This window comes from Canariomyces notabilis (genome assembly GCF_033297395.1).
Source record: "Canariomyces notabilis strain CBS 508.74 unplaced genomic scaffold N656scaffold_7, whole genome shotgun sequence".
Lineage (NCBI taxonomy): Eukaryota > Fungi > Ascomycota > Sordariomycetes > Sordariales > Chaetomiaceae > Canariomyces > Canariomyces notabilis.
In genome coordinates, this window is record NW_027041829.1 from 557,581 (window position 1) to 583,735 (window position 26,155).

Sequence of the window (26,155 nt, forward strand, 5' to 3'; positions counted from 1 at the left end):
GAGAAAGGCGGGAAAAGGACGTCTCAGTGAAAAGCTTCCCGACAAAAGCTTTTTGCTTCACGTCCAAGAAGATTCCGTAAGATACGGCGGGGACTCCCAAAGGAAGAAGTTCAGCAGCAGGGAAGTTGGGACTACCGTAATGCCCAAGTTGGTAAGTTGCAGATCCTGGGACGTGGGACGGCAACACACCTCAACTTATTACTCGGGACCCCTGGTGCAGGTGGTTTTGTTCAGGCAACTGACCGGGCGTGCCTGCAGCGCATGGCGTTGGTGGTGTCGTGCCGCTTCGGCGCGGCTTTTTGGGCGTCGCTCCAGGCCCTGGTTCCATCTTCCAGGTTGTTAGTGGCTCTGGTCTAGGCCGCGACTCCCCTGTTGAGGGATAAGCGTCGCCGGATCATCATCCAGCCTGAAAGTGACTCGGATATTAAACATGCCAGGTACCGGTCTGTAAGGCATTTATCTGAATCAAGGAAATGCAATAATGCATCCAGGTCTCTTAGCTTGTATGTGTTTCTCCACCACTCACTGTACCGAGATCTCCAAGAGACGCTAGGTAGGTAGTTGAGAGATTTCCTCCACATCAAAAGTTCCATTGATTCAACAGGGCTGAGCTCATGAAGCATGCCATCTTAGTCAAATGGAACCCTGCCCCTAGTCCCGGAGGAAGGCGGGGGAGCAGGAAACTTATGCGCAGCGTCAGTACCATGGTCCGCGTGTAAGAGATGGTATGTGCGAAACAAGACACTCCAGGGCAACTCTTTCGGCAGTTCTCGACCTTATCCTCACAGGCACGCTGACAGCTACCCTGTGCCTGATCCCCTGAAAAGCATTCCGTATCGAGCATTCGAGCTTCATTAAAGCCGCGAGCCCCTCGGGCCAAAGCCAGAGGGCAGACCCGGCCTCCCTAACACCGCCTTATGTACAGAATAGTCTTACATATGCTAACTCAAGGACGGCTTAACCATAAGCTCGTCCCCCAGAATTCATGGCTGATCGTTGCAATGCTTGATGCCAACAGAGATAGCAACGAACCACATAACTCAGTTCAAGCCCAATCCATTCCAACACTAAAGCCCCTTTTGAAACCGTACGCTTCCAGTGCCCAGTTCGAACGGATAGAAACCTGTCCTCACATGCCCAGCCATATGAGTATGGGCTAAGAGGTAAATCAAAGGATAACCACAAGACGCTCTGCGCCACCAAACGCCACCAAAATGATGGGTCCCGAAGTGTTCGTTTTATTTTGCCCAAGGCACACGTCGCTTCCGCCAAATAGATATCAGAAGGCCAAAAAAAAACATCAGTTATCGGAAGCCTCCCGGGACAAGGTCCGACTGAGACCAACTTCCGCCCACCACTCGTCGGGGATATCCTCGCGTCGGGCCAGGGTGCGCACTATCCGTTGCATCCCGCCTATTCCCCCCAAAAGCTCCAGCGGGTCCTCGGCGTTGTTGTTGTTGCTGCTGCTGCCGCCGCGCGCCGCGTCAGCGTAGGAGCGTCGGGTCGCCGCGCGCAAGCCAAAGTTGGGAATGTCAATCTGGTCCATCTCGTCGTCCTCATCGCCCTCCGTGTCGGAGTTGTCACACCCCGACTCGCACGGCGGCTCAAACGTGGACTCGTCGCCGGCTGCCGTGTCCAAGGTTGTCGTCGTGAACGACGTCCTGGACGAGCCGGCACCCCCCGCAGTGCTCTGCGAGGCGGCCGCCGCCGACGCCGCCGACGCCGAGGCAAACGAAGACCCGACGCTGGGCGGCTGCGGGTCGGGCGTCAGCGTGCTCTGCAGAGTGCCCCACATCTCGGGGCTGAGGCTCCTGTCACGGTCGCCCAAGCCGTCGAGGCGGGAGCTCCCGAGCGCCGATGGCCGCGGGCTGCGACGGCGGCTTGAGACTCGGTCGGACGGCGCGTGTTCATCGCGAGCGGTCGCACTGTCACGGAGCCAACTTTCGTCTGGCCTTCGATGGCTGGGAAGTAGCCCGGGAGACCTCGTAGCGCTGCGCGACTGTGATGTGTTAGAGAAGAACGCGACATGCGAAAATACTTTGAAACATAAACCATGAGGCACATACAGGATGGTTAGGCGCTTGAGTCGATCGAATGTTGGACAAAGTGTATGCATACGGCTCCGGGGGCGGTCTACTGCGAGGCAGGAACTCTGATTCGACGGCCATCCCCAGCAAGGGCGAAGGCTCGTTGCTGTCATCGCGCCGGGGGCTCGGGTTCGACTCGGCGTGCAGGTGAGCCCATCGCTCGCCAAACATAGCGACAACTCGATCATCCAGGATGCCCATGCGGCCGGCGACATCGCGCAGCGCACGGTAGCCCTGATCGGACCCGGGGGTCAATCCATGGCTGCTGCTGTCGGCGGCTGGTGGAGAGCGCATGGGCGGGTCCAACGCCGTCGAACCGCGTCTGGGGTCGAAGCCATTGTAGGAGGCGGCGGCAGCGGCGAGCACGCGGCGACGGTGTTCGCGTGCTCGATCCGGGACGCGCGCCGAGCGGATCCTCCGAATCGACGTCCGCGACTGCGCCGGCCCTTTCTCGGCCGCGGCTTTGGATTGGATGTCGGATTCGACCGGCGCCTGGTACAACCTGATTGGGGGCGCAAAGTGGTTAGCATGCGGTGCAGAAAGGATGAAAAAAATTGGCTCGGGCGGCGCATCTTGGCGGTCGCAACATCAGATTAATGATGAAAACAAGGCGTGTTCGCGACGCGCCGAGTCGTTGAGTGATGGCAAAATGGCCCGTGGGTAAGAGCGCGGTCGCGCCGGGGGGAGGGGGCGGGTAGGCTTACCGAAGACCCATCTTCGCCTCGATGTCGGCCGGGACCGTTCTTATGGCAATTTCGAGGGGAAAAGCGACTACGAGCGTAATAGTCGGCCTCAGGCGACTACGAAAGTAATATCGCGGCTCGTCAATCGATGGGGTTCGGTTGTTGGGGATGCGTCAAAGCTTCAAAGCTGGGCCCTCGCGCATCTGTTGCGTGGGGTTGCGGGTGGCAGGAAGGAGAAAAAAAGATGCGAACAGCGAAGACGGGCCAATCCTCGTTTTGACCGGGGCGGGCTCTTCCACAGAGAGATTCTGGAGGCCCCTGCGGCTTGAGCAGGGGGCTTGGCGAGCTTGCCAAGCATGGAACGCTACGGGGTTTTTTAGCGTGAACGTCAACTGCAGCATTAAATGCATGACCAGGGGCCTCACCTCAGTGAATGCAATACAAAGGCGACACTGGAATGGATGTTTTTGGAATCAAAACTTGCATAAGTTGTATAATTCAATATTGCAATATATGCCGCTATCTGGGGCTTAAAGGACCCTGCCGTCGATCGGTTTAGGGAAGCAACCGAATGCTGAAAATCGACAGGCTCTCAGAAGCTCACTCAGTTTCTTGGCAGGCACTGGAATCTATCCTAGAGCCTACTCCCTGGAAGCCGAAGCCCCTTGAGCGTCGTGACTCATCCACAACACCATCCTTGCCTGTTGAGGTAACTCTACAGTACCTTAGAATGATCGACCTGGGGCTGGCCCGCGTCGCTCGTCTGGTGCAGCACACGCCGCAGACATGGAAGGCGATCCACGTGGCTGGGACAAACGGCAAGGGCTCAATATGCGCCTATCTCTCGGCCATGCTCACCGCCAGCGGCCTTTCGCACGCGCGCTTCACCTCGCCGCATCTGATTGACCGCTGGGATTGCGTTGCCGTCAATGGCCGGCCTGTCTCCGAGGCCGTCTTTCGGGATGCCGAAGATGTGGTGAAGCAGAGGGACAGAGAACAGCGGCTTGGCGCTACCGAGTTTGAGCTCCTGACGGCGACCGCCTTTGAGATCTTCCACCGCCAGAAAGTCGAGTTTGGCCTGGTTGAGGTCGGTCTCGGCGGCAGGTTGGATGCCACCAATGTACTGAAGCAGAAAGCCGTCACCGTTATTGCAAAGATCGGTCTCGATCATCAGTCTTTTCTTGGCAATACGATTGGCGAGATTGCTCTGCAAAAGGCAGGCATCATGCGTCGCGGTGTCCCTTGCGTGGTGGATGGCAGCAACGGACCGGCTGTCCTGGAAGTCATCAAGAAGCATGCGGAGGACGTGGGCGCCGAGGTTCACTGCGCTTCCACGAGGGAGGTTGCCGAGTTGCTGTCCAGTGAGGAATACGAACCGCATCAGATACAGAATCTGGCGTGTGCTCATCTAGCTTTCCGACTGGCGTGTCCGAACCAGGACCGCCCTTTGGCCCAGTTCCTACCCGCCATCAGACAGATGTCGTGGCCGGGCCGATTGCAAAGACTTGACCTCGAGAAGATTACAGGTCGTCGGCAAGACGTACTTCTTGATGGTGCTCATAATCCCCAGTCGGCCGAGGTTTTGGCGCTCTACGTCAACAAACACCTCCGCGCAAAGGGACAGCCAATTACCTGGGTTCTGGCGGCTACACAGGGCAAGGACATGGACGGCATTCTTGGGTTGCTTCTTCGGCCCGGCGACAAGGTCGTCGCTGTCCGTTTCGGGCTCGTTGATGGAATGCCCTGGGTCAAGGCCGCGGATCCCGAAATGCTGCTGCAAACTGCTGCCCGGCACGGCGTCGAAGCGGCAGCCACGTACAACGCCGGAGACGATGTCAAAGGGGCGTTAACCTGGGCATCCCAGGCGGCTGGGGATAATTCTATGGTCATTGCCGGCAGTCTCTACCTTGTCTCAAACGTCTTGCGGCTCTTACGAGAATCATGACGACGGTTGGACAGGGGCGATGCCTTTGAAGTCACACCGCCTAGTTGTAAACTTGGCGATGTGATTGCCTAGTCGCCGGACATGTCGTAGACACTCGTTCCATTTGTTATCGATCCTGGTATCACATGATCTTCGCGCTTAGTTGTCCACAAAAAGCGGGTTTGGCGCTGTCAATAACCCTCATCGATCGCATTTACTTACCCTTGCATACTCCCATACCATGCCCGCCCCGCGGCATCTCATTATCGTCTGTGGCCACGCGATTTGGCTAGGCGGGCCCAAAAATGGCTGGGATGAGGCCGAGTGGCTGATTGAAGGCTACAAGCAAGGCGAGACACCGACGTTCATCGAGCACATCAAAGCTGGTGTGCAGGCGCTCAGTCAAGACGAAACCGCCGTCCTGGTGTTTTCAGGGTGAGTTTGCAATACTTTCACCAGCCCCTTTTTCTTTTTCTTTGCGACCTAACCAAGTCATACCGCAGCGGCCCGACCCGCCAGGAAACCAGACTCTCCGAGGCCCAGAGCTACTACAACCTTGTCGTCGCCAACTCCTATTTCGGCTTCCTCCCGGGCAACACGACTTACCCGGATCGCATCCTGCTGGAGGAGCGAGCTCTGGATTCGTACTACAACATTCTCTTTTCCCTTATCGAGTTTTGGCGCCGCCACACCGTCTGGCCGGAGCGCCTCACCATTGTCAGCCACGCATTCAAGCGCAACCGCCTGGTTGATGGCCACTGCGCGGCAATCGGGTTTCCTCTTGACCGGGTCGATTTTATCGGGATCAACCCGCCGGGTATTGACACCGCGGGTCTGGGAGCCGAAGCTTCAGGGTCGGGATCCACTGAGAAGGCCGAGGCTATGCGCGGTGTGCAGTTGGCCATTGGGCAGTGGGCCGAAGATCCCCATGGGGTGGGCGAGGCGCTCGCAGGGAAGAGGCGGCGGAGGAATTGCTGGGGCGTGCAGCAGCGGCTGTTCCTGGATGAAGAGGAGAGGTCTCGGAGCGGCGTGGATGTTCGGCAGTTGGACGATGGGAGTGAGGCGCTTTTTGAGGGCGGTCGACGACCGTGGGCGAAAGGGTAGAGTCTTATGGCACGGGAGACGAAGCTACTTGCTGTTGCGCTTCAATTCTCAAATCTTGGAAGCCCACTGCTCATCTGTTTTAGCTGGCGAGGCCCTTTCCCCCGCATGGGCAACCACATCCAGGACAAACTGCACCGAGTCCTTGATCATGTCCGTGCTGAATGAGTGTCCAATGCCTGAGTAGACCCTATTGTCCACAGAGACATCTTCATCCTTGAACCACGACTCCGTCGCCTTCTTGAACCACTCCAGGAACGGTTCTGAGCAGCGGTATGGCACCAGCTTGTCATCCCCTCCGGAGCAAAGCAAGAACCTTTTACCTCGCAGGCGGTCATGCAGAATCTGCCTCGCAGCGTCATCCGCTGGCCCGGCCGCAGTCGTCGTAGGTACAGCAGAAGTCCCGAAGAAGATGGCCTTGGGGTCGTTCTTCCTACACGCATCCACAAGCGACGGAGGAAAGTCCTTGCTACCGAAGAAGGATGCGCCATTGTCTTGGGCCGAGTAAGTCGGCAGCTTTGACAGTCGCGCGCGGTCCGCGAGGAGGTCTGTTGTCACAGTTAGGTACTGGCCAGTCTTCTTGTCCGCAGAGGGCGATGGTAGGAAAAAAACGCACACATAAAATCCGGGCAACCAACAACAACCACGCCCGCTTCAACCCTCGGCTCAGCAAACATTAGCTGCCACACGCTATGCCCACCCAGCGAGATGCCCAAGGCAAGGTGCTGGTCCACCGTCCTCTTGACCGGCGCGGCATCATCATCATGGAAAAGGCACCCCTCGACCAAATCACTGTAGTGTGTCTCAACCTCGTCAGCAAAACCCTCACCGTATCACCAGAGAAGAGTCATGGTGTGTGGGGGAATGACATTAAAACCCGCTGATCCGCCACCATACCCGCGACGACCCCAAACATGTCAACCGCATGCATGGGGTTTCCCTCGCGCCACGACCCGTTGGCCCGCTCGCTGACCAGCCTGGTGCCGTGGTTCCGCTGGTCGTAGGCCAGGGCAATCAGTCCCCTCCTCTGCTTCTTACTTGAAGAAGAAGGTTTGCCGTCGTCGTTGTTGCTGTTCCAAGCTCCGACACACCGCGCGGCAATGTCGGCCATGTCCTCCTTGCGGCGGGTCCGCTGATGGTGCAGCCACAGACACGACACGCGGGTTGCCTCGGAGGAGAAAAGCTCCTCCAGGCCGTACACGTCGACCAGCAGGCCGGCCATGTGCACCGTGCGGCGGGAGATTGGTGGGGGTGGTGGGAGGGAGGAGGTGTCGAGGGACATTTTCTTCTTGTTTTGTTTGTGTTTTCTTTTGCTGGATTTTTGGTACCGTTAGGTTACGGATTGTTTCTTGCACCAAGTGGATGACCGAAGGTACCTTAGGGGTGATATTGTGACTGATGAGTTGATAGCTGCTGTACGAAACGCCGATACAGCCTGACGTTGACGACCGGGCGGGGTTCCGTCGAGTATCTCTGCCTAGAAATGCAGTGTAGAGAAGAATTGCTGACCTTCCCTATTGTCCAAAATAAATGGATGACGGATCGCCCGAAATTTGTCCCTTCTCATCCAAGTATGCAGAGAGAAAGGCGGCTGACTTTCCAGCTCCGGGCGCATCTGCATCGCAATCGTACTGTACCCCTCCATCACAGCACTGGATTACCCCGCGATTACCACTGCGGGCCAGGCTCCACGCTACTGCAAGGGGCCATTGCCGAGAGCCGGGCTCGGCCGGGTGTCCCGCTCGGCCCGCGACCTCGGCAGTACCTATCAGATGAAATGTATCCGTATCCGTACCCCCAGATGTACATAAGTAAAGCAGCGAATAGGGCTTGCTCCGAAAAAGACTATCTGGCAGCCCAGATGACCTGGTTCGTCACCTTAACCTGGGAGGCACGGAAAGCGAATTCACTGTTCAGGTAGAAGATAACTTAGGTACTTCGTAGAAGGAGATCATTTGGGGCAGTTGGATTCCCCTGGTAAATGAAAACTCGATATGGAGTAATTGGAAAATACCAGTTCAGGGAGATAGCTTGGGAGCGCAATCAGAATCTATGATTGCTCACACCCAGTATTGATTACCTTACCAACAGGTTCAGGAAGTCATACACTAGGTAAGACCAACGTATTTCGTATTCAACCCAATGGCTTAGGCCAACAGGGTCCTCTGCCTCAGGCAATTATACATTTCGGCGCCGCCATCGATCCACGATCTGCAGCAACAGGCAGCAGGGGTAGCAGCCCCAGCCACGTTTCGGGTTGACGTAACCCGAGGACGTATGCGTGTAAAAGCTCCTTACAAATCCGTAGCTCTGAGAGGTTTTATGCATAGACAGGCGAAGCCACGAACAGAACAGCAACGCATGTAGATAGTGGCCTTGTGGTGGCAAATGCTTCCTTCTAGTCGAGGTGTGATCAAGGCATCCATTTGACGATGGGAGTTGGAGATTTCCCAGTCCACAATGTCCTTCTCGCTTGCCCATAGCTAATCTCGAGCTAGTCAGTACATACACATCCACCTCAGATCCATTCTTCTCCCCCGCGGTAGCATAGCTAGCTATCTGATGCTCCCCACCTCCTCTCTGCCTAGTAGTAACAAAACACAGACCCTGACGAGTGGTAGCATACCTCTCTATCACCCGTAATGGCCGAGGACCGTTAAACAAGCCAAACTCCCCCCTGAAACCCTGACCCTCGTGTGAAAATGTGTAAGGTATCGTTGTAATAAACAACACTATGCCCCTATCCCAACCGTGCCAACGCCACCACCGTCACCCATATGGCTAGCGAATATTTAGACAGACAGAGCGTGTGTCGCTAGAAGCACTCCCGCCCGTCGATTGTGCAAAGGAATCACCCAAACTCCGCGTTCTATGCATACAGTACTCGTTCAGCGGTCGTCCGTGACAAGGGGATAATTAGAGATGAGAGAGAAAAAAGGAAAGAAGTGGTGGGAATCAAAATAAATAGTAACAAGAGGCCAACAACGAGGGGGGAATCATTTTGTTCAGATGCTTAACCCAGTGTGAATTGAGGAAGATAGGAAGACAACGGAGGTTCTTTCGACAGATGGGAAAAGACAGGCCGCTTCAGGCGGGCAGTGACAGGTCGAGGAAAGTAGGGGTATGCGGCCCTCGAGGATTGTCGTCCTCTATAGCATCATCCCTGGCGCTCGTTTCAGCTCGGACGCCCAATGAATCCTATATCATGGACGCGCTGGCCATGGGCGAGGCCATGCGCTGTTCGAGCGCCTGCTGGAGCTGCGAGATCTTTTGCATCATGACCACCGTCTGCTGGTTTTGCGCCTGCACCTGCCGCCGTAGCTCCTCGTTCTCCTGCCGCACGCGCTTGATCTCCTCGCGCAAGTCGCTGTCCTCGGGCCGCTCGTCTCGCTTGCGTTTTTGGCCAGTACCGCCACCCCCGGCCGACCCCGCGGCTGCCCCGATGTTGGCGGGGTTGTCGCTTGCCCCGTCGTCCGTCTCGATTTCGATGCCGCCGCTGCCGTTCAGGACCGCCCCGTTCTGTGTGTGCACACGGCGTAGGTGCTCGTTCAGGTTCTCCTGGCGCGAGAATCCCTTGCCTGAGTGGCGCTTGCAGTTGACGTGCGGGCAGTAGAAGGAATTCTTGGGACCGCCATGCTTGCCGTGTACCTCGCGCTCATGCCGCAAAAGGCCGCCCGAGTATGTAAATCCCGGCAGCTTCTCACACCCCTCGGCCGCGCATTTGTACGGCCGGTCGTGCTTGTCCATGTGCTTACTGTCGTTGTCATTCGTCAGTCCAGGCGTAAACTCAATCAGGGGGACTGGTTAGACTCACTTCCACTCGCACTTGCGCCCGAACTCCTTGGCCTCTTCGGTACAGCCTGGCCACGTACATACATATTTCCCCTCTAGATTCTTGGTCACCTCGCGGTCTGGTTTAGGAATCGCCTTTACACGCTGCGGTGTTGTTGCTGTTGGTGAATCCTCTTTTGATACGGCTGACGGGGCGGTAGGAAGGTCTATTCGAGGTTCGGCGGTGGTATCTACATATGGAGGGGGAGGGGCAGTGAAGGTCGCGACCGTGGCAAGCTCGTTGACGACGGCATCGGTGGGATCTGTGAAGCGGTCGGCGTCCGGGGTGGGATCGTGGTGGTGGTCATCTATGGGCGGATAACTGCCCTCATGGATGAAGGCCCGCGGTTCGTAGACCACGCTCATCTTGTTTTGCCCAGAGGTGCTAAACCGCACGGGGTGTAAGTCGGCGGCTCGATAGGGAAAAGAGCCCCCGGTGCAGAACCCAGGATCGAGAATCCGGTGTCAGATGCCAGTTGTGGTCGCGGAGTGGCGGACACCTCCAAGGGGGTACTAAAAGCGAGTAGAGTGCCACTTCGAGCCCGTCGAGAACAAGTCGATGGCCGACTTATTAGTTGGTGATGATGCCTGCCTTGGGCACTTACGTGTTGTAGGGGCGCAAAGTTCACGTTTGCCTTAAATCTGAGGATCAATTTTCAATAGCCCAACCCGGTGGCACAGCCCCGTGGCAGAGATGGTGGAGCAGTTTGGTTTGTCCAACGGGGTTTTTCGGAAAGGTTGCTTCTGTGGGGCTACTTGGCCTGGGCAGCGCACGTGACCTTAGGTATCGGTGGAGGGCGCCAAGGCTGTTGTTAGGTGTGTCTGACCGAGCAAGCATCGAGAACCAAACATTTCCCTTTACGAAGTCGATCCTTACTCCGGGAAAGGACCATCAACGGTGGCCAGCAGTCGCAACCCGGGTTCTTGTAGCATCCAAGGTTCCCTCAGCAGGCATTCAAATTGAAATGACTCGATGTCGATTTTCCCGACCTGACACCGGCGCACAAGGTGGAAAAACAGTGAGGCAGCCATGACTCATCCTTGGGCCGAGGGTCTGGGTTTGGAGGGCGCTGTAGCCTTGAGGCCAACGACAGTAGAGCAACTGGAACGCCACAAGTTCACCTAAACTCACGTTCGCCTGCCGGGTCCGCATTGTCTCCTTCAGCCTCCACGATTCTCTGTGCTCGCACTGCAAGCCCTCGCCGGTAGACAGACTCTTGAAGTGGTTGGGCCTGCGCCATCATTCGGGCAATGTCATGCAACCGTGGCTGCGGCCCGGTCCCGGGTTGACCAGGCAGCTTTAGGGCACAACCAATGCCGAGAGCATGGCATACCTAACCATCAAAGAAGGCTTGAGGTTTTGGCGATTACCGTATGGTTCTTGCGGCTCAGAATCCCAAGGCGAACCGAACCAAGACATGTTGGTTCTCTATTCAGCACTTGCTTCTCTCGAGACAACCATAGGGGGTAAGGCGGACGCAGAGGCGTCGTCCTCATCCGTCTAGGATCGCGTATGAATTTCCTTTTGGAGAGTTCACGCTCGGATTAAGGACCGGACCCGAGCGTGAAGAAGATGAAGATTGTGGAGGGCTCACACATTGAGTACCTTACCTCGAACCGCTTAGGCACCCCGAGAGATGTCATGGTTGGATGTCAATTCCGGCTGACTGGAAGCTCTGCGGGATGTTCCACGTGGGCAAGCCCGCTAGTGTCATCAGCATTATTTATAAGTCACCGTATAGAGTCTGGGAAGACGAGTGATTACCTATCAAGCCTCTGATGACTTGAGCGCAGAGTCAGCGTCTCGTGTCCCCCCTCTTGGAGAGAGCTTTGCGCGGCAAGGCATCCCGTCCTTAAGGGCTTGCCCTGCGGTCCTACCCATATCGTTACTGTTCAAGCCTATACTTCTAGTGAAGCGGCACCAGTACGCATGACCTAGTAGCACAGGACACGAGCAGGATTGAAGTCTCAGACCTGGGCAAGCATAGCGATTCCGTCGTTAAAATTAACGGCGCAGTGAATGAGGATACAGCGGTGATGACTCACCGACGTTCTCAAGTCAGATCAATGGCTGCAAGATCCGGCAAGCCGGTGCGGGGAGAAGGTGCCGGGGAAAGAGACGCCTAGAACACAGGAGCCTCGAGGTAATGATGCCTAGCTCGCCTGGATAGCAGAGTTGAAACCTCAGGTGCTCCTTCCTGATCCCCAGTTAGATGACCGGGGTGTTTTGATATTAGCACCCAACTCTCTTTAGGCAGCAAGGAGACCATTTACATGTCGGGAAATCATACCTAATTCAACTTGACCTCTCTCCATCTGCCCGCCTGTTCACCCCCGAGCTACCCATGGGCCATGATGATGTTTTGCCAAGCCGTCTTATATGCTCCACGCCGTCAGCACTACACTGCTTGAGGTGGTCAATAGCCACTCTCTAGCACTGCTGACCAAGCTTGCCGGACCCACCGGAACAAGACCATTAGTAGGATGCATCCCCTATCGACGGGAGAGGGGTATCTGGGCATCGGGTAACTGCGGTCGAAGAGCCGAAAGCGGCCGATAGACGGTAACTGGTCGAGGGACCCGAAGAGCAACCCCTGTTAAGAAAGACCCGGAACCGCTCCAGGCACTCTCATGATACGGCTCAATCTGGCCATCGACGATTCCACCACCAGCCAACAGCAGCTCGCTTGGACGTCGCTGACAATATGGCGGATCTTCAACTTCCGGAGCCCTTTGCAAGCATTCCGCGCGAGCCACTCACCTTCGGACCCTCGCCGATCCAGTACCTGCCCCGCATCTCGGAGGCCCTCGGCGGCAAGGTGAAGGTGTACGCCAAGCGAGAGGACTGCAACTCCGGGCTTGCCTTTGGGGGCAACAAGACGCGGAAACTTGAGTGAGTTCGACTCCTGTCGTCAGCTTCGCCGCCAGTGGTGGTATTGTTATAATACAAGTACCAGCAGTTGACCCAGCTGAAAGATACCTTGTTCCCGATGCCCTCGCGCAGGGATGTGACACGCTCGTCAGCATCGGCGGGGTGCAATCCAACCACACCCGCCAGGTCGCCGCTGTGGCCGCTAAGCTGGGGCTCAAGGTCGCTCTGGTGCAGGAACACTGGGTAGAATGGTCCGACCCGGGCTACGAAAAGGTTGGCAACATACAGCTGTCGCGACTGATGGGCGCCGATATCCGGCTGCATCCGTCCGAGTTTGGGATCGAGCACAAGCAGACCCTCGCCAACCTCAAGGCGGAGCTTGCGGATGCTGGGCACACGCCGTACTATATCCCCGCAGGAGCATCAGATCACCCGCTGGGCGGTCTAGGCTTCGCGAGGTGGGCGTTCGAGGTTGAAGCCCAGGAGAAGGAACTGGGTGTTTTCTTTGACACAGTCATCGTGTGCGCCGTGACAGGATCCACCATGGCAGGCATGGTCGCCGGCTTCAAGTTGGCAGAGAAGAAACTGGGGTCGCCCAAGCGCAAGGTGGTGGGCATTGACGCCTCGGCCAAGGTGAAGCAGACGTTTGACCAGGTGCTGCGCATCGCCAGGCAAACAGCGTCCAAGATTGGCCTGCACGAGGACGACATCACCGAGGCCGACATAATCCTCGACGACCGCTATCACGCAGGCATTTACGGGATTCCAGATGAGCAGACGCTCGAGGCCATCAGGTTCGGCGCCCAGACCGAGGCTTTCATCACCGACCCGGTCTATGAGGGGAAGAGTCTTGCGGGAATGGTGGATATGATCAGAAAGGGCGAGATAGCGGCGGGGAGCACCGTGCTGTATGCTCACCTCGGTGGCCAGCTTGCCCTGAATGCGTACTCGAGCATCGGCTTGTCCTGAGTCAGACTCTTTCGATGTTGATCCAATTTGCACTCCCTTGCGACAGGGTTTCGATGCAATCAATACAAGATGTATGACCTGTTCCAACGGCAGGTCCGTCTCCGTCTGGCAGCATTGTTGAGGGTATATTTGTACCATCGTCGAGTCAACAAAACAAAGCGCCCCTTATCCGTTCAGGGGCTGGGGAATACAACATGTTTCCCAGAGAAGCTGGGGAATCCCGTGTATCCTTTTGCGCATCGAAGGCCAGCGTTTTATTGAGTGCTTCCATTCGTTTCTCGGCTTCTGTTCGTCAATCCCACAATCCGGTTCCTCACCTGCATCTCGCCGAACTCAACCACTCAACAAGTTTAGCACTTTAGCTGCATGTTATCCACTCGGCCCACACTAGGGTATCATTTGTAAGATAGCCTCCGCTTGGCATACAATACATATTCAATACATTTCTATTTTTCTTCCTCATCCCCTCTCTCCTCACACACAAAGTCGGCCACCAAAAAAACATCTCGTAGCCAGAACAGACAATTAGCACGCGCCTCCATTGCTTCTGCGTCTCAGTATGGCTCACGACCCGGGTCCAGTGAAAGAGAGAGGTAATGAGGTGAACGAAGCGGTGGTCGTCATGGAGGGGACGCACAACCCCTCCCCATCTGCCAACGCAGCGCATCATGACCATGGCCAGCAGCAAATCGGCGGTGACAGTCAGAAACCAGCACCTATTCAGGACTACTCGGTCGAGCGGGTTGAGCAAGTTTACCGGTTCGTCTCACAATGCCTCCTGCTCTCCTCCATCACTCACAGACTCACTCACTCCCCTGGGGCTACCGTTACTGATACTTCTCATCATCATCCTTCAGAAAACTCGACCTGCGCATCATCCCCGCCTTCTGGGTGCTGTACTTCCTGACCTCAGCCATCCGCTCCAACATTGGCATCGCGCAGACCATGAACATGTCGGCGGGCCACGACCTGGCCTCGGTGCTCTCGCTTACTGCGCGCGACACGTCCACGGCGCTGGCCCTCTTCTACGTCTCCTACGTGCTCTTTGATCTGCCCTCCAACCTGGTCATGTCCCGGCTGTCCCCGCGCGTGTGGATGGCGCGCATCGTGTTCGCCGTGGGCGTCGTCGGAACCTGCTTCGCCGCCGCCCGCGAAGCCTGGAGCCTCAAGCTCCTCCGCTTCCTCCTGGGAATGGTCACCGCCGGCATGTGGCCCGGCATGGCTTACTACTTGACCCTGTTCTACCCGCCCAGCAGGACGGGGAAGAGGATTGGTATGTACTTCACCGCCTCCCAGGTCTCGGCCGCTGTCGTTGGGCTTGTGTCGGCTGGGTTCCAGCAGATGGATGGTGTGCGGGGGATTGTGGGGTTTAGGTGGATGTTTCTGGTGTATGGCTTGCTGGCGGTGGTGTTGGGCGTCGCGCTGCTTTGGTGGCTGCCTGATAGGCCGCTCGCTCCAGGCGAGGTGAGGCAGCGGAGCTGGTGGGGGAGATGGTTGCCTGGTAGTCCGGAGGCGTTGAAGGGTGAGGATGCGCTCGTGCATTATCATGATCTGAGAAGGGTGTACCACCCAAGGCCCTGGAACCTGAGGGATCTGTGGCTGGTCTTGATCGATTGGCGGCTGTGGCCCCTGGTCCTGATGTACTTTGGGGTTGTGGGCGTGGGGATTGGCACCCAGCTGTATGGGAACGTCATCATCTCGGCGATCAACCCCCAGTTTACCGGCGTTCAGATTAGTCTGCTGTTCGCGCCGATCTGGATGGTGAGTGCCCAAAGATCTTCGGGATCTACTCTTCTAGTGCTAACTACAGCAGATGGACTTTTGTGCGATCCTCCTGGTTACCCCTATCTCTGATCGGTTTCACCGATACCGTGCCCTCTTCTTCTCCGCCGCGGTATGCATCCAGATCGCCGGCCTTCTCACCGTGACATTCGCGCTGTCCAACCCCTGGGCGAGATACGGCGGCCTGTTGATGGTGGGATTCGGTCTCGGGCCTACGGTCCCTATCTGCATGACGTGGACAAACGAGATATTCCAGCGCCGGCACCGCGAGGTTGGAGTCGCCGCCGCGTCAGCCTTAGTATCGGGCCTCGGGAATCTGGGCAGCATCACCACAACCTACGCCCTGTACACGGGTTGGCCCGAGGACGCCGCGAAAGGGCCATACCAGTACCGGCGGAGCAACTTCACCATGATCGGCATCCTCTGCTTGAGCATTGCCAGCAGCCTGGTCATGACTGTTCTGCTTCGGATCTTTGGGAACGAGCCAAGCCACAAGATCTCGAGCAGCGGCAGCTCCGCGGTCGACTCGGCCGACGAGTACCAAGATGGCGCCGCTCGTCGCGAAGCTGAGCAACGCGGATTCCGCGGGCTGTGGGGCCGCAACCGGTCTTAGGGCCGATTGCCTTAGGGGCTAGGCGCGGGATCGGGAGATAAGGGGGGCGCGCGCGGAGTATGCGGTTCAGGGGTAGGGTGCCTGGGCCACCACAATTTCACTTCACGACACTCGCTCAGACGATTTTGACGACTGATTTGGCACATTGCGGAAAGAAAACAGCACACAGAAAGGGGTAAAAAAATGGTTGGTGATATCCAGGTCCGGGGTTTACCAAGGGCCTCTCTTGTCCGAGGAGGGGAGTCGACAGATGTCTCCCTCGCTCACCCGGCCAACCGACAACAGCACACACGAGGCTGGATTCCTCGACAGCGACAGTGCCGTTGCGCCATCGCTGGCCAAACATGGGAAACGGCGTTTTTTTGGGAACCCTCTCTCTTTTGAGGGCTTCAGACTGGGCAGGGCAACAATGCTGTTACGCTATTGCCCTCCCAGTCTGGCTGCTGATCTGGATAAATCGGTTGGGTATGGTTGCATATATAAAAAACACAGGCGGGAGGGGAGGTTTCGTTCTTGGCTTTATGATACCCCATTCGTGTTTAGATACGCTGTCGCCTTGTCCGAAGGGCTTCCCTTTTTTTCCGAGAGATATTATCTTCGACAGCGACAGTGCTGCTACGCCATCGCTGGGACGGCGTATCGGGCCGAGACGTCGGGCGGCAACAATGCTGTCGCGCTATTGCAATGCCGGTCTCGTGGGCGTTGGTTTGGATTGTTTTGCTTGATTTAGATGACATACAGACGCTTGGAGAGTTAATTAAGGGAGGGCCGGTCACTCATTAGGGTAGTTGAGCAGTGCTTATTAGCATGCTTAGCTTGAGAGAATTCAGTCTGTGCCCCCGTCATACGTTTGCCGCTGGCTAATATGAGCTGCTTGGAAGCGAGATGGTAGAGCGTGGACTGTTCTGCTCGACTTTCCCCAGAGATCAAAAGCTGATACCGGTTTCGGTCGGTGCCGGTGCAGCCTGCTCTTACGTACGTTTACATCCTGCCTCTAACTCTGGGCTCCTCCTCTCTGATAGATCCCTGGCCATGTTTCTTTTCATCCTCATCAGCATCTCCATCTTCACCAAACCTTATGTACTCTTTCCGGGGTCACTCCAAGCCTGGGGGCCAGCCTCATTTCCTCTCCTGTTAGCCTATGAGCAACTTGCTCCGCACTCCTCAACCAGTTAGCAGTAGCAGAAACCTGCCTTCCAGTGCCAGTCCGACTCCAGCCCCGAGTCTGACCCCCACCAACCTCGTCTAGCGGCACACCTCTGCCTTTCCCCCTTACCGCTCCCCACCTGATCTCAAACCCCATCAATATCCCCGTCCCGTTCCAATACCTCCTATCGCAAGACCGAAGCCGACTCCAAAACCACCATGTAGACTCCGCTGAGAAACAATCAAAGAAAAACGAAGTTCATGAAAACGAAGCTGGCAAGCGCCCGAACCTTGGTGCTGGCGTACATCTTGGTCATCATGCCACATAGGAACCCATTCACCATCACCCAGGATCTCCGAGTGGAATCGAACGCGTGGGGTATGTGCATGGTAGTCTACATATCATATCACAGACAGCGCCCGCAATAAGTCAAGTAAGCCAAGCAACGCCCTCGAATTGGCTTACTTGGCTCTTTTTCTGGCCCATTTGGCTTGATTGCAAGTCTTGCAAGTCGGCTTGACTGCCTTCGGAAGAGGTTATTCCGACACCGAGTCAGTACGTACACACAACCTAGGTTCCATATACACTTGGAAACGGGGACGGCGACGAAGATATAGATAGGTGTGCATTGTTCGCGACTAAATAGATAGATAGGGCTAATGGAGGGTGGAAAATATTAGTAGTATATAGGTGACCTGACGGGTAGGTAGGTAGCCAACGGAGGACAGGAAGTATCACCACTATAGTAGGGGGACCCACTCAAGTCAAGCAAACACACAGGGCCTTCGAATTGGCTTAATTGGCTTGTTCTGAGGGCCGGTTTGGCTTGCTTGCCGGGTGGTCGGCTTGACTTGGCTTAGCTATTCTTGACTTATTGCGGGCGCTGATCACAGAGTGTCCCATTCACCACACCACCCAGGATCTGCGAGCGGAATCGAACGCGTGGTGATACGTGCACGGTAGTCCACATATCACAGAGTGTCCCATTCACCACATCACCCAGGATCTGCGAGCGGAACCGAACGCGTGGTGATACGTGCACGGTAGTCCACATATCACAGAGTGTCCCATTCACCAACACCCACGATTCGGCCGCGAAACCAGGCACAGGCATGACCGTGAGGAAGTATTCGTTAAAATCCATGGTGGAATAGCTCTCGGTAAGAAACGCGGTTAGAACTCTCAATAGACGCAGCTGCTGGCAGAAACGTAAAACTCGAGCAATCGATGTGAAGATGGGAAAGCGTGGCGGGCTTGTGCTCCTAGCTCCTTTTGGATAGGTTGAGAAAGATTTCGACCAAGGTGGGAATCGAACAGAGGGTTTAGGTGAGGAGGGATTAAAGGACGCTCCTGCCCACTTGGCTATGGGCGTGGGTGGGTAGCTAGCTACCCCAGGGGGGCTGAGAGATGGAAAGTTGCTTTGCCTTATCAACCCGTGGGCGTGGGTGGGTAGCTAGCTACCCCAAGGAGGCTGAGAGACGGAGAGTTGCTTTGCCTCATCAACCCGTGGGCTGTGCGCGAGGTTGCATAATCTCTGCGTTAGCACCAGCACCATTCCAATTCCCATTCCGCCCATCACCCCGGCCTTGATCTCGACCTTGAGGCTGACCACCACCCAGCCTCAGGCTCAGACTGAGGCCCCGACTTAGACCTGGCTGCTCTCGACTGCGTCCCGAACCCGAGCCCTGACTCTGATTCTGAGATCCAGCTCTTCCTCCAACACAACCCGGAACGAGGGCCACGCCGAGCCCTCGGCGGTGGTGGTGGTGGCGGGACCGGGCAGCAAGAAATGCGCGGGCGTGCTGCCCAGCCCAGCGGCGGGCCAGCACAATCTCGCCGCGCCGGCGGTGCCGCGCCACGCGGGCCTGCTCCTCGAGCGCGCGGTCCTGCGCGGCAATGTTGCACGTCAGAGAGGCACTTTTTTTTTAGTTGCCAAAGCAAGGCAGAAACATGTTAGCAGGGTGTGGTTTGATGCCTGTTTCTTTCGGCTTGGTTTGGTTGTTGGGGGAGAGAGGGGAGAGAAGGGAAGGGGAGGAGGATGTAGATGTATGAAGCAAAACTGGGTTAGGAATGGGTGAATCGGGAAGGAGTGGGAATGTTTAAGAAGGGAAAGGGACGCCTGCGCATACCAGGTCTCGGGCGAGAGGCTGCCTGACGCGGCTTTTCGGGCAAGGGTCGCGAGGGAGTCATCTGTTCGTGCAAGCCGGTTTTCGTCCAAAATCTCCCTTTGGAGTCGTGGTTTAGTATGTGGGATTGTGCTGGATTTGGGTGTGTGCATGTGTTGGGTCAGGTTGTCAATCCCCAGGGAGAAAAAGTAACAAAGGGGAAAGCTGTCTCTTTACCTCCAGGGGCAAGAAAAGGGGGGATATGGCGGCATGGAAATGTCAGGGACAATGATGGAGGGCTCAACATACCACTCTCGGTCGAAGCAGTCGAGGCATTGCAATCCCGTCCTGTACCGCGCAATCACCTCGGTCTGCCCCTTGTCACAGAGCTGGTCCTGCCCCCTGTCGCAGTGCAGCTGGAAGAGAGTCCAATGTCCGCATCCGTGGCGAAAGGTGGCGAGGTGGCACATTGCTGGGAACAGAATGGCTTCTTTTTATCCACCCGGGTTGATTCACTGTTGAGGCTTTCCGATGCGAGAGAGAAGTATATAGAGCGGCCGAGGGCGGTGGATTAGGATTTGACCTGGACTTTTGGCTCCGGCACGTTGAATCAGGCTTTTGTCCTTGAGTAGTCGCGCTTGCTTGGTTGTCAACATCGCCCGCCGAAAACTAACGAGCCATCACATGTCTCTGCGCCCAACAATGCCAGTGAGTAAAATGCCAGTAGGGCCTAGGCCGCATCAGAGTCTGGACCCGGAGAGGCCCGATGCAACTATGGTGACGTTGGCAACCTGCTAGGACGAGCATGGACTTGGAGGCCAAACCTTGTGAATAGACTCAGCTTGATGAGGGGACTGGGCATCGCTGGTGACAGCCAATTCGCTCTTCAGTCGGCGAACATCCAGTCTAAACGAGGCAGACGAAGAATGGGTGTACTGATTCTGGGAGGTGAAGGTTGTCGGAGGTTGAAGGAGCCAAGCCCATTGCCTTCAGTGGCCACCAATAAATACAGTCTTCCCTGGGTTCCTCCTTCCCACTCAACAAGTCTCACACCATCCGGCTACTAGCTCTGATGAAAGCAGGTGCGTTGTTGGGCAGAGCGGAAAGCACATGCTAGGCTTCACTCTTGGCCGCGTTTGTTGCGCAGCAGAGTGCATGAACTACATGCACGCTTGGTGAGCTTCAGAAACGACAGATGCGTCACAGTGCATTGGCTCTCTGGCCTACCCGCAAGGAGAAATCTAGACCTATTGAGAACGGGGTGAACTGCGTCGACGAAGTGACTACCGGGAGGTGGCTTACCATTGGACAGCACCTCGGAAAGCGAAGAGTGAATAGAAGGACGCTCAAGGACTGCCCGTATAACTGCTTATCCCATCAACGCACACTGATGAAGGCCCCTATGGATCGTCTAAGCACATCGCTGTCAAAACATCCAAACGACAAAAGCGCTTGCCGAGTCCGCGTTCGAGGAGAGGCCGGCTAGCTACACCTTTAAATGCGAGCTGGGCAATCAAGTCCGGCAGCCCCATGGGCCGGTGACTTAGGGTTGTGAAGGCATGAGAGTTCCAGAGCTGTGCGGCGTTGTAGAAGTCGAAGCAACGCCCGAGTCCGCCAGGGAGTTCATCCAATGCCCCTAGTCGTATTCATCTGATGCATCCTCCCCTCGGCTCAGTTCGACAACCACCTCGTCAAAATCTCGTTGATTTTCCCATTTTCGACCGTTGGTGCGCAGTAAGTCAATAATGCCGCCTAGGACTAATGGCCTCAGCTGCAGGACCACTTGGCCGCGCCGGTGGTTCCGCAGCTTCTGCAGCGCGGCCTCGAAGTCGTCAAACTCAAAAATGTCCTCAGGATCCAAGACGGGTTTCAGGTGCCCGGTGTCCGCAAGGTAGGCAATAGTCTTCAAATGTCTTGGACAGTTTGCCAGAACAAAGTTGTAATGCAAGACGCTGTTGCTGGCTCCTGCGGGCCTCGCACTCGCAGTATCGCGGGCGACGCTAACAATTTTACCGCCGTCGCGAACAAGCCTCCAAGCACGGGTCAAAGTATGGCCACCCATCAGATCGAGGACAGCATTGAACTGGCCGCCGCTCTCCGCAGACCATCCCCTTAAATTGCCGTCCTCGGCCCAATCGAGGGCTACATTGGCACCCAGACTGCGGACAAAAGGGATGTCCTCAGCACTGCAAGTTGCAACGATCCTGTGGACGCCGGCGAGTTTGGCAAGCTGGATAGCCCAAACCCCAGCAGGGCTAGCAGCACCTGTGATGAGCAAATGAACCTTGCTGTTGCGTCCATCCAGGCCGGCCGCGTGACCCCACCCTTCCAGCGTCGGCTCAAAGAGCAAGGGGAAGCTAAAAAGGGCTTGGAATGCAACAAGACCACCGATGGGCACCGCAGCGCATTGAGCCCAGCTCCAGGTCTTTGGCTTTGCAGCGATTTCGTTGAACGTCGCTACCGTGTATGTGCGGGCGTTACCGTCACGCCGGAAATTCGTCCTGCCGCTATCGGCTCCAATGTCAGCCACGACTGTATCAAAGTAACGCAAACAGCAGAGACCGTACTAAACCTCGGTTCCCGGTTTCAGAGGCGAGCGAGGCGACGTTGAAATTACGATGCCCGAGAACTCGTAACCGGCCAACCGGCACGGTACGTCGTCCTCGTCCCTGTCCAGTCTATTTGGCCAGATTTCGCCTCGGTGAAGGCCCACGGCGTAAACCCCGATGACATGCAACGGCAGGTTCGACGACACATTGAGATCGGGCCATTGAGCGTCTTCCATCATTAAGGTATCATCGCCCTCGTCGTCGATGGTGCGAGACAATTCCTTGGCAATGGGTTGAGGGAACGAGCTGGGCCATTCCGACATTCTCCTAAAGTCGCGGCGCTGCACCGCAGGAAAGACGGAAAGGTATGTTTAAAGAAGAGAAAGTGGCCCAAAGAAAATACTAGGTAATCGAACACAGCGTTTGTCTGTGGAATGATGCGCATGTAATTGGGGATACGGGGCTGAATGACTGGACGCGCTGTAATGCGCATTCGCATTAGAAGGCGCAGGCTTGTCCCAGGCTGCTGCTGCCTTCAAAAGCAAATACCCTGAGCCTCCATGAAGCGGGAAGGCACGACCATAGGGCGAGTGCCGTCAATCTATGCGCCGCTCCTCGTCACCGCGCCCAAGCAGTGAATCGGCCTCATCGGCCTTGCCGTCGGCACCCCGGTAGAGCACATAGTGCTGCGTCATGAAGATCAGGTCGTAGATCATGGACACGTTGCCTAGCGCAAACTTGACGGGGTTGCCCGTAATACCGGACCAGTCGCCCTGGAGGTAGCTGTCGACCGACTGCTGCGCGATGCTCAAGATGCCGCCCGAGAAGTCGAGTAGGATCTGAAGGATGCTCCAGCCTTTGGTTGACCGGTTGCGATAGTTGAAGATGACTTGGGGCGTGTACTTGATGAGCGTCACGATTAGCTTGACGTACGAGACGGCGTAGATGGCATCCAGCCAGACCCACGAGCCCGCGGGCGCGCGGGTGCTGTTGCGGTTCGGCGAGCCGAGAACTATGAAGATGACGGTGGCCACGCCGACCATGGATCCAAAGAAGATGCCCAGGATGAAGCGGCTAGGCCGGGTACCCGCGGCCGGGTTAAAACCCCAGGCACGGGGCAAGAAGTACTGGCTGGTGGTAACGATGGAGAGCACCAGGCCGTGAGCAGCGAACGTGATGTCGTTGAGTTGCACGGTTGGCGTCAAGCCCTTGTAGCGAGCGGCATACTGGGCACGGACCAGGGGTGAGTAGTAAAAGGCGGCGTTGGACACGAGGTATGCGGAGAAACCTTGGGACGTCAGTATGTCTATGTATTGTACCTTGGTCACGGCAGAGCACAGAAAATGCAATGTTGCTTGGCTGCTACCTACCAAGGCAATTGATCAGGGGAAAATCGACCGTGGTCCCTGACGTAGATCGCCGTCTAAAGTTGAGCATCGACTGCGGATAAAAGCTCACCGACCACGCGGCAAAATACGCGAGGCCAAACAGGGTCGAGAGGAACTCGAGGATGCCCATTGCATTGAAGGGGGTACAAAGTGATAGAAAGACTTGTGCTGAGAGAGAGGGGATAGGTTGAAACCTTTGCGAGCGAATGTATTCGACTGCGGTGTATTACAGCGCTTTTTACTCACTATGCTTCGGCCCTTCGTGTCCAAACTGTAAGTTCTAAGTTCCAAGGGACCCACATTTTGGCTGCAATTCGAGTATTCGACGACTCGAGTTGACAGCGGTATCACGTGACGCCTCAGACCTCAACAGCAGGCCTCGAATGGCCAATCCAAGAGTTTCCTGCTGCTGGCAGGTTTCGATGCGTATGTGCGGAAGTAGTATCGCGCGGGATACGTGCCTCCAAGCCAGCAAACTGACGTAGATGTCGACGGCCCTAGAAGGTACCGTATGCCACCAAATCCCAGAAAACGTTGATGTAGCTACGGAGGTAGCTGTGCTTTGAATGGTTGAGCCGGGTTGCAATCTAGTTACATCTTTCTAGATATACTCACCGTGATGTCTGGAACCTGAAAAGTCTCACAAATAACTAATTGGGTAGCATGGGGCATGTGGGATGGGCGAGGACTGGAAACTGCGGCACTTCAATGGCTTTACTCACATTAGACATAACTGAGGATCAAGATGGATCAGGCAGACAGACACATACAACCGGGGTATGGACATAATCTTACACATGAATCGAAAAGACAAGGCAACATATCACATCACAAGAGACACAAGACTAAAGAGCACAAAGTAAAAGCACAAAACAAGTCAATTCGAATAGCTAGCTATCTTGACTAGAGATAGACCTGCCCATTCGGGACCACGGACTGTGGTTGCTTCCAGGAAAACTGAGTAAAACCTGGAGCCAGGTCGACTGGTGGGCAGTATCTCAGCTGCGTATCCACCAGCCTGCCAGCTTCCGACTCGGAAGGACCGTAAGGCACTCGGAGAGGGCAGCACAGAGCAGAATGAGTGGGGTAACGACAGAACAGCACCTGGGGAGGGCAGCAACGAACAGAACGAGCGGAAGGGAAGAGGGAAGAGGGCGGCAGAGGAGGGGAGGGGGGTAGAGATCTGCATCTGCGAGCGGAATCGAACGCGTGGTGATACGTGCACGGTAGTCCACATACCCCAGAGTGTCCCATACACCACCACCCACGATTCGGCCGCGAAACCAGGCACAGTCGCTAGGACACACCCAGGTTAACACAATGAACAATTGTAAAAGAGCATGCACTTTGATGAGCTTACCAGGAGCGAGAGGGGGAAGCACACTCGTCGCTAGAAACGCGAAGATCGATCGATTTGGGTCTAGACGAGGCTCCGGCCTAGGCAGCTCCCTTTGGGGCCACTTGCCAGAACTCTCGTGGTTATTGTCGGCCCGGTTGTATTCGTGTCCTTCGGCTTGTTGAGGAACCGGCCTACGCAGTGCCCTTTGGGCCCACTTGCCAGAACTCTCGTAGTCTTCCAGCTGTCGCCGGAGACGCAGAACAAAGTGATCAACGAAGTCGATGAGTCTGTCGGCAACACCAGCGAACACACGACGGACAATTATCCACCTTTCACAATCCTCTGACTCGCGAGTCGGCCTACGCAGCTCCCCTTGGGGCCACTTGCTGAAACGGGAGTGTTGCTTGTCGAGATACCGGGAAACTCGGTCCGAAAGACGCACAACGCAATCTGCGATTGGGTCAATCAATCTGCCAAACACACCTGCCTTGGCGATTTTCTCCGCTGGGCCGCCAATTGGCTGTGTCTGCGCGAAAATGGGACTTGACACGTGTACCGTCGGGCGATTGAACCGAGGCGGGACCTTGTTGCTTGCCATGGAAGATCCGTCGTGGCCAATGCTGACGGTAGGTCGACCCGTGGAGAAAATCGGATTGGCTACATGCACAGTAGGCCGAGCGAACTTGGGCTTCCTGTGTGTCGCCAATGCAGGGATGTTTGGTGTGCCTTGGATCCTGGCAGAGGAAAGGGAGCAGACGAAAAAGAGAAAGAAAGAGCGGACCATCGCGATGGAAGCAGCCATTACCATGTAAACGCAACGTACTACAGAAAACATGGGTAACAACGTCAGCCATCCGGTTGACGAGTCGATGGACCTGGGGAAGACGTAGCAGGTAAAAAAGACCGCGAATAACGCAGTTATTAACGGTTAAGGTGAGCATAACGGGCGTGAGTAAGAAGAACTGTGGCGAGAAGAAAGAGAAAATCGCCTGGCGAACGCCGGGTTCGACGCGTCGGACGGCGGGGTGAGAGGTGAAGGCGGAGACGAAGATAATGTGGAAGGCGGCAATGGCCATATGCATGACCGTGAAGATGTATTCGTAAAAGTCCATCTTGATGATAGTGAATTGAAACGCGTTGGTAATCAATCGAAAAGCAGCTGCAAGCAGAACAATCGAGCAATCAATGTGAGAAGAGGAAAGAGAGAGAGAGGAGGGAGGACGCGAGGTGGCGGGGGATTTATGCTCCTTCCAGCCCCGCTTCGGAGCATAGGCCATTTTCTAATCACCCATCTCAAAAAATCATGATTCTGGATCAGGACTCAGGCTTGGGAAATGGGAATCTGCCTTTTCTTTGGTTGATTTTTTTCTCAAGCAAATGCTTGCTGATAAATCGCAGCAAAATTCGTTGAAGAAGAGCCCATTTTTGTCAGTTCATCAATTCCATCTTCGGGTACATTACCCGTGGCATCGAACTAACGTTGTGCTGCAGACCAATCAAATCTTGCATTGATGATCGGGTACATGTACCGAAAAAATCATCCCGCGATGTTCTATTTTCGTCTGCGGGGTGCAGGAAGATCAGCGCGCGATCGATGCTTTCCCCTTTCTAGCACAGCTGAGCGGTTTCGATTTTCATGTGGTGCACCATTTTCGACCATTTTCGGTACGTTCGTTGGGAAGATCAGCGCACAATCGGCGCTTTCCCCTTTCCAGCGTGCTTGATTTTTGAGTGCTTGATTTTTGAGTGCTTGATTTTTGAGTGC

General features: G+C 55.8%; 11 protein-coding genes across 11 annotated transcripts; 4 read left to right on the forward strand and 7 right to left on the reverse strand.

The window, feature by feature from the left end:
* Positions 1-770: 770 nt before the first annotated feature.
* N656DRAFT_602055 (uncharacterized protein) lies at positions 771-1,230 on the forward strand. The gene has a single exon (XM_064810259.1). It carries the CDS (start codon positions 918-920, stop codon positions 1,158-1,160), a length of 243 nt encoding a protein of 80 aa, XP_064671411.1. The 5' UTR covers positions 771-917; the 3' UTR covers positions 1,161-1,230.
* A 70-nt stretch (positions 1,231-1,300) lies between these two features.
* On the reverse strand, positions 1,301-2,802 carry N656DRAFT_767545 (uncharacterized protein; the record flags this gene model as incomplete). The annotated part of the gene is made up of 3 exons (XM_064813565.1): positions 1,301-1,999; positions 2,067-2,589; positions 2,792-2,802. 3 exons carry the CDS (start codon positions 2,800-2,802, stop codon positions 1,301-1,303), a joined length of 1,233 nt encoding a protein of 410 aa, XP_064671412.1.
* Positions 2,803-3,500: 698 nt separating this feature from the next.
* On the forward strand, positions 3,501-5,798 carry N656DRAFT_836175 (FolC bifunctional protein; the record flags this gene model as incomplete). Its single annotated transcript, XM_064818771.1, has 4 exons — positions 3,501-4,655; positions 4,858-5,129; positions 5,198-5,511; positions 5,548-5,798. 4 exons carry the CDS (start codon positions 3,501-3,503, stop codon positions 5,796-5,798), a joined length of 1,992 nt encoding a protein of 663 aa, XP_064671413.1.
* A 48-nt stretch (positions 5,799-5,846) lies between these two features.
* N656DRAFT_706669 (uncharacterized protein) lies at positions 5,847-7,077 on the reverse strand (the record flags this gene model as incomplete). The annotated part of the gene is made up of 3 exons (XM_064811372.1): positions 5,847-6,343; positions 6,412-6,587; positions 6,665-7,077. 3 exons carry the CDS (start codon positions 7,075-7,077, stop codon positions 5,847-5,849), a joined length of 1,086 nt encoding a protein of 361 aa, XP_064671414.1.
* A 1,916-nt stretch (positions 7,078-8,993) lies between these two features.
* On the reverse strand, positions 8,994-9,992 carry N656DRAFT_707234 (uncharacterized protein; the record flags this gene model as incomplete). Its single annotated transcript, XM_064811414.1, has 2 exons — positions 8,994-9,549; positions 9,610-9,992. The coding sequence occupies 2 exons, from the start codon at positions 9,990-9,992 to the stop codon at positions 8,994-8,996; spliced, it is 939 nt and encodes a 312-aa protein (XP_064671415.1).
* Positions 9,993-12,331: 2,339 nt separating this feature from the next.
* N656DRAFT_767549 (1-aminocyclopropane-1-carboxylate) lies at positions 12,332-13,467 on the forward strand (the record flags this gene model as incomplete). The annotated part of the gene is made up of 2 exons (XM_064813566.1): positions 12,332-12,519; positions 12,603-13,467. The coding sequence occupies 2 exons, from the start codon at positions 12,332-12,334 to the stop codon at positions 13,465-13,467; spliced, it is 1,053 nt and encodes a 350-aa protein (XP_064671416.1).
* A 452-nt stretch (positions 13,468-13,919) lies between these two features.
* Positions 13,920-15,862, forward strand: N656DRAFT_828312 (MFS general substrate transporter; the record flags this gene model as incomplete). The annotated part of the gene is made up of 3 exons (XM_064818532.1): positions 13,920-14,226; positions 14,325-15,228; positions 15,278-15,862. Exons 1-3 carry the CDS (start codon positions 14,027-14,029, stop codon positions 15,860-15,862), a joined length of 1,689 nt encoding a protein of 562 aa, XP_064671417.1. The 5' UTR covers positions 13,920-14,026.
* A 2,468-nt stretch (positions 15,863-18,330) lies between these two features.
* N656DRAFT_602206 (uncharacterized protein) lies at positions 18,331-19,946 on the reverse strand. Its single transcript, XM_064810261.1, has 3 exons — positions 19,424-19,946; positions 19,139-19,267; positions 18,331-18,926 (listed from the first exon to the last, which is right to left on the reverse strand). Exons 1-3 carry the CDS (start codon positions 19,582-19,584, stop codon positions 18,509-18,511), a joined length of 708 nt encoding a protein of 235 aa, XP_064671418.1. The 5' UTR covers positions 19,585-19,946; the 3' UTR covers positions 18,331-18,508.
* Positions 19,947-20,882: 936 nt separating this feature from the next.
* On the reverse strand, positions 20,883-21,749 carry N656DRAFT_678999 (NAD(P)-binding protein; the record flags this gene model as incomplete). Its single annotated transcript, XM_064810526.1, has 2 exons — positions 20,883-21,621; positions 21,682-21,749. Coding segments are annotated over 2 exons (807 nt in total), but the record flags the coding sequence as incomplete, so codon positions are not given.
* Positions 21,750-22,259: 510 nt separating this feature from the next.
* N656DRAFT_788752 (PQ-loop-domain-containing protein) lies at positions 22,260-23,181 on the reverse strand (the record flags this gene model as incomplete). The annotated part of the gene is made up of 2 exons (XM_064816714.1): positions 22,260-22,951; positions 23,034-23,181. The coding sequence occupies 2 exons, from the start codon at positions 23,179-23,181 to the stop codon at positions 22,260-22,262; spliced, it is 840 nt and encodes a 279-aa protein (XP_064671420.1).
* A 730-nt stretch (positions 23,182-23,911) lies between these two features.
* N656DRAFT_777875 (uncharacterized protein) lies at positions 23,912-25,562 on the reverse strand. Its single transcript, XM_064814896.1, has 2 exons — positions 24,412-25,562; positions 23,912-24,347 (listed from the first exon to the last, which is right to left on the reverse strand). Exons 1-2 carry the CDS (start codon positions 25,190-25,192, stop codon positions 23,929-23,931), a joined length of 1,200 nt encoding a protein of 399 aa, XP_064671421.1. The 5' UTR covers positions 25,193-25,562; the 3' UTR covers positions 23,912-23,928.
* Between the last annotated feature and the right edge of the window lie 593 nt (positions 25,563-26,155).

What these genes read in the sequence shown, in the direction of transcription:
- N656DRAFT_602206 (XM_064810261.1), bottom strand. Translation starts at nt 19,584, where the DNA reads ATGTGCCACCTCGCCACCTTTCGCCACGGATGCGGACATTGGACTCTC. An exon ending in GACTGCTTCGACCGAGAGTG is followed by an intron (nt 19,268 to 19,423) that starts GTATGTTGAGCC and finishes ACCCAAATCCAG; the next exon opens with CACAATCCCACATACTAAAC. An exon ending in AGCCTCTCGCCCGAGACCTG is followed by an intron (nt 18,927 to 19,138) that starts GTATGCGCAGGC and finishes CTAAAAAAAAAG; the next exon opens with TGCCTCTCTGACGTGCAACA.
- N656DRAFT_777875 (XM_064814896.1), bottom strand. Translation starts at nt 25,192, where the DNA reads ATGGCTGCTTCCATCGCGATGGTCCGCTCTTTCTTTCTCTTTTTCGTC. An exon ending in GCTTCCCCCTCTCGCTCCTG is followed by an intron (nt 24,348 to 24,411) that starts GTAAGCTCATCA and finishes GGTGTGTCCTAG; the next exon opens with CGACTGTGCCTGGTTTCGCG.
- N656DRAFT_602055 (XM_064810259.1), top strand. Translation starts at nt 918, where the DNA reads ATGTACAGAATAGTCTTACATATGCTAACTCAAGGACGGCTTAACCAT.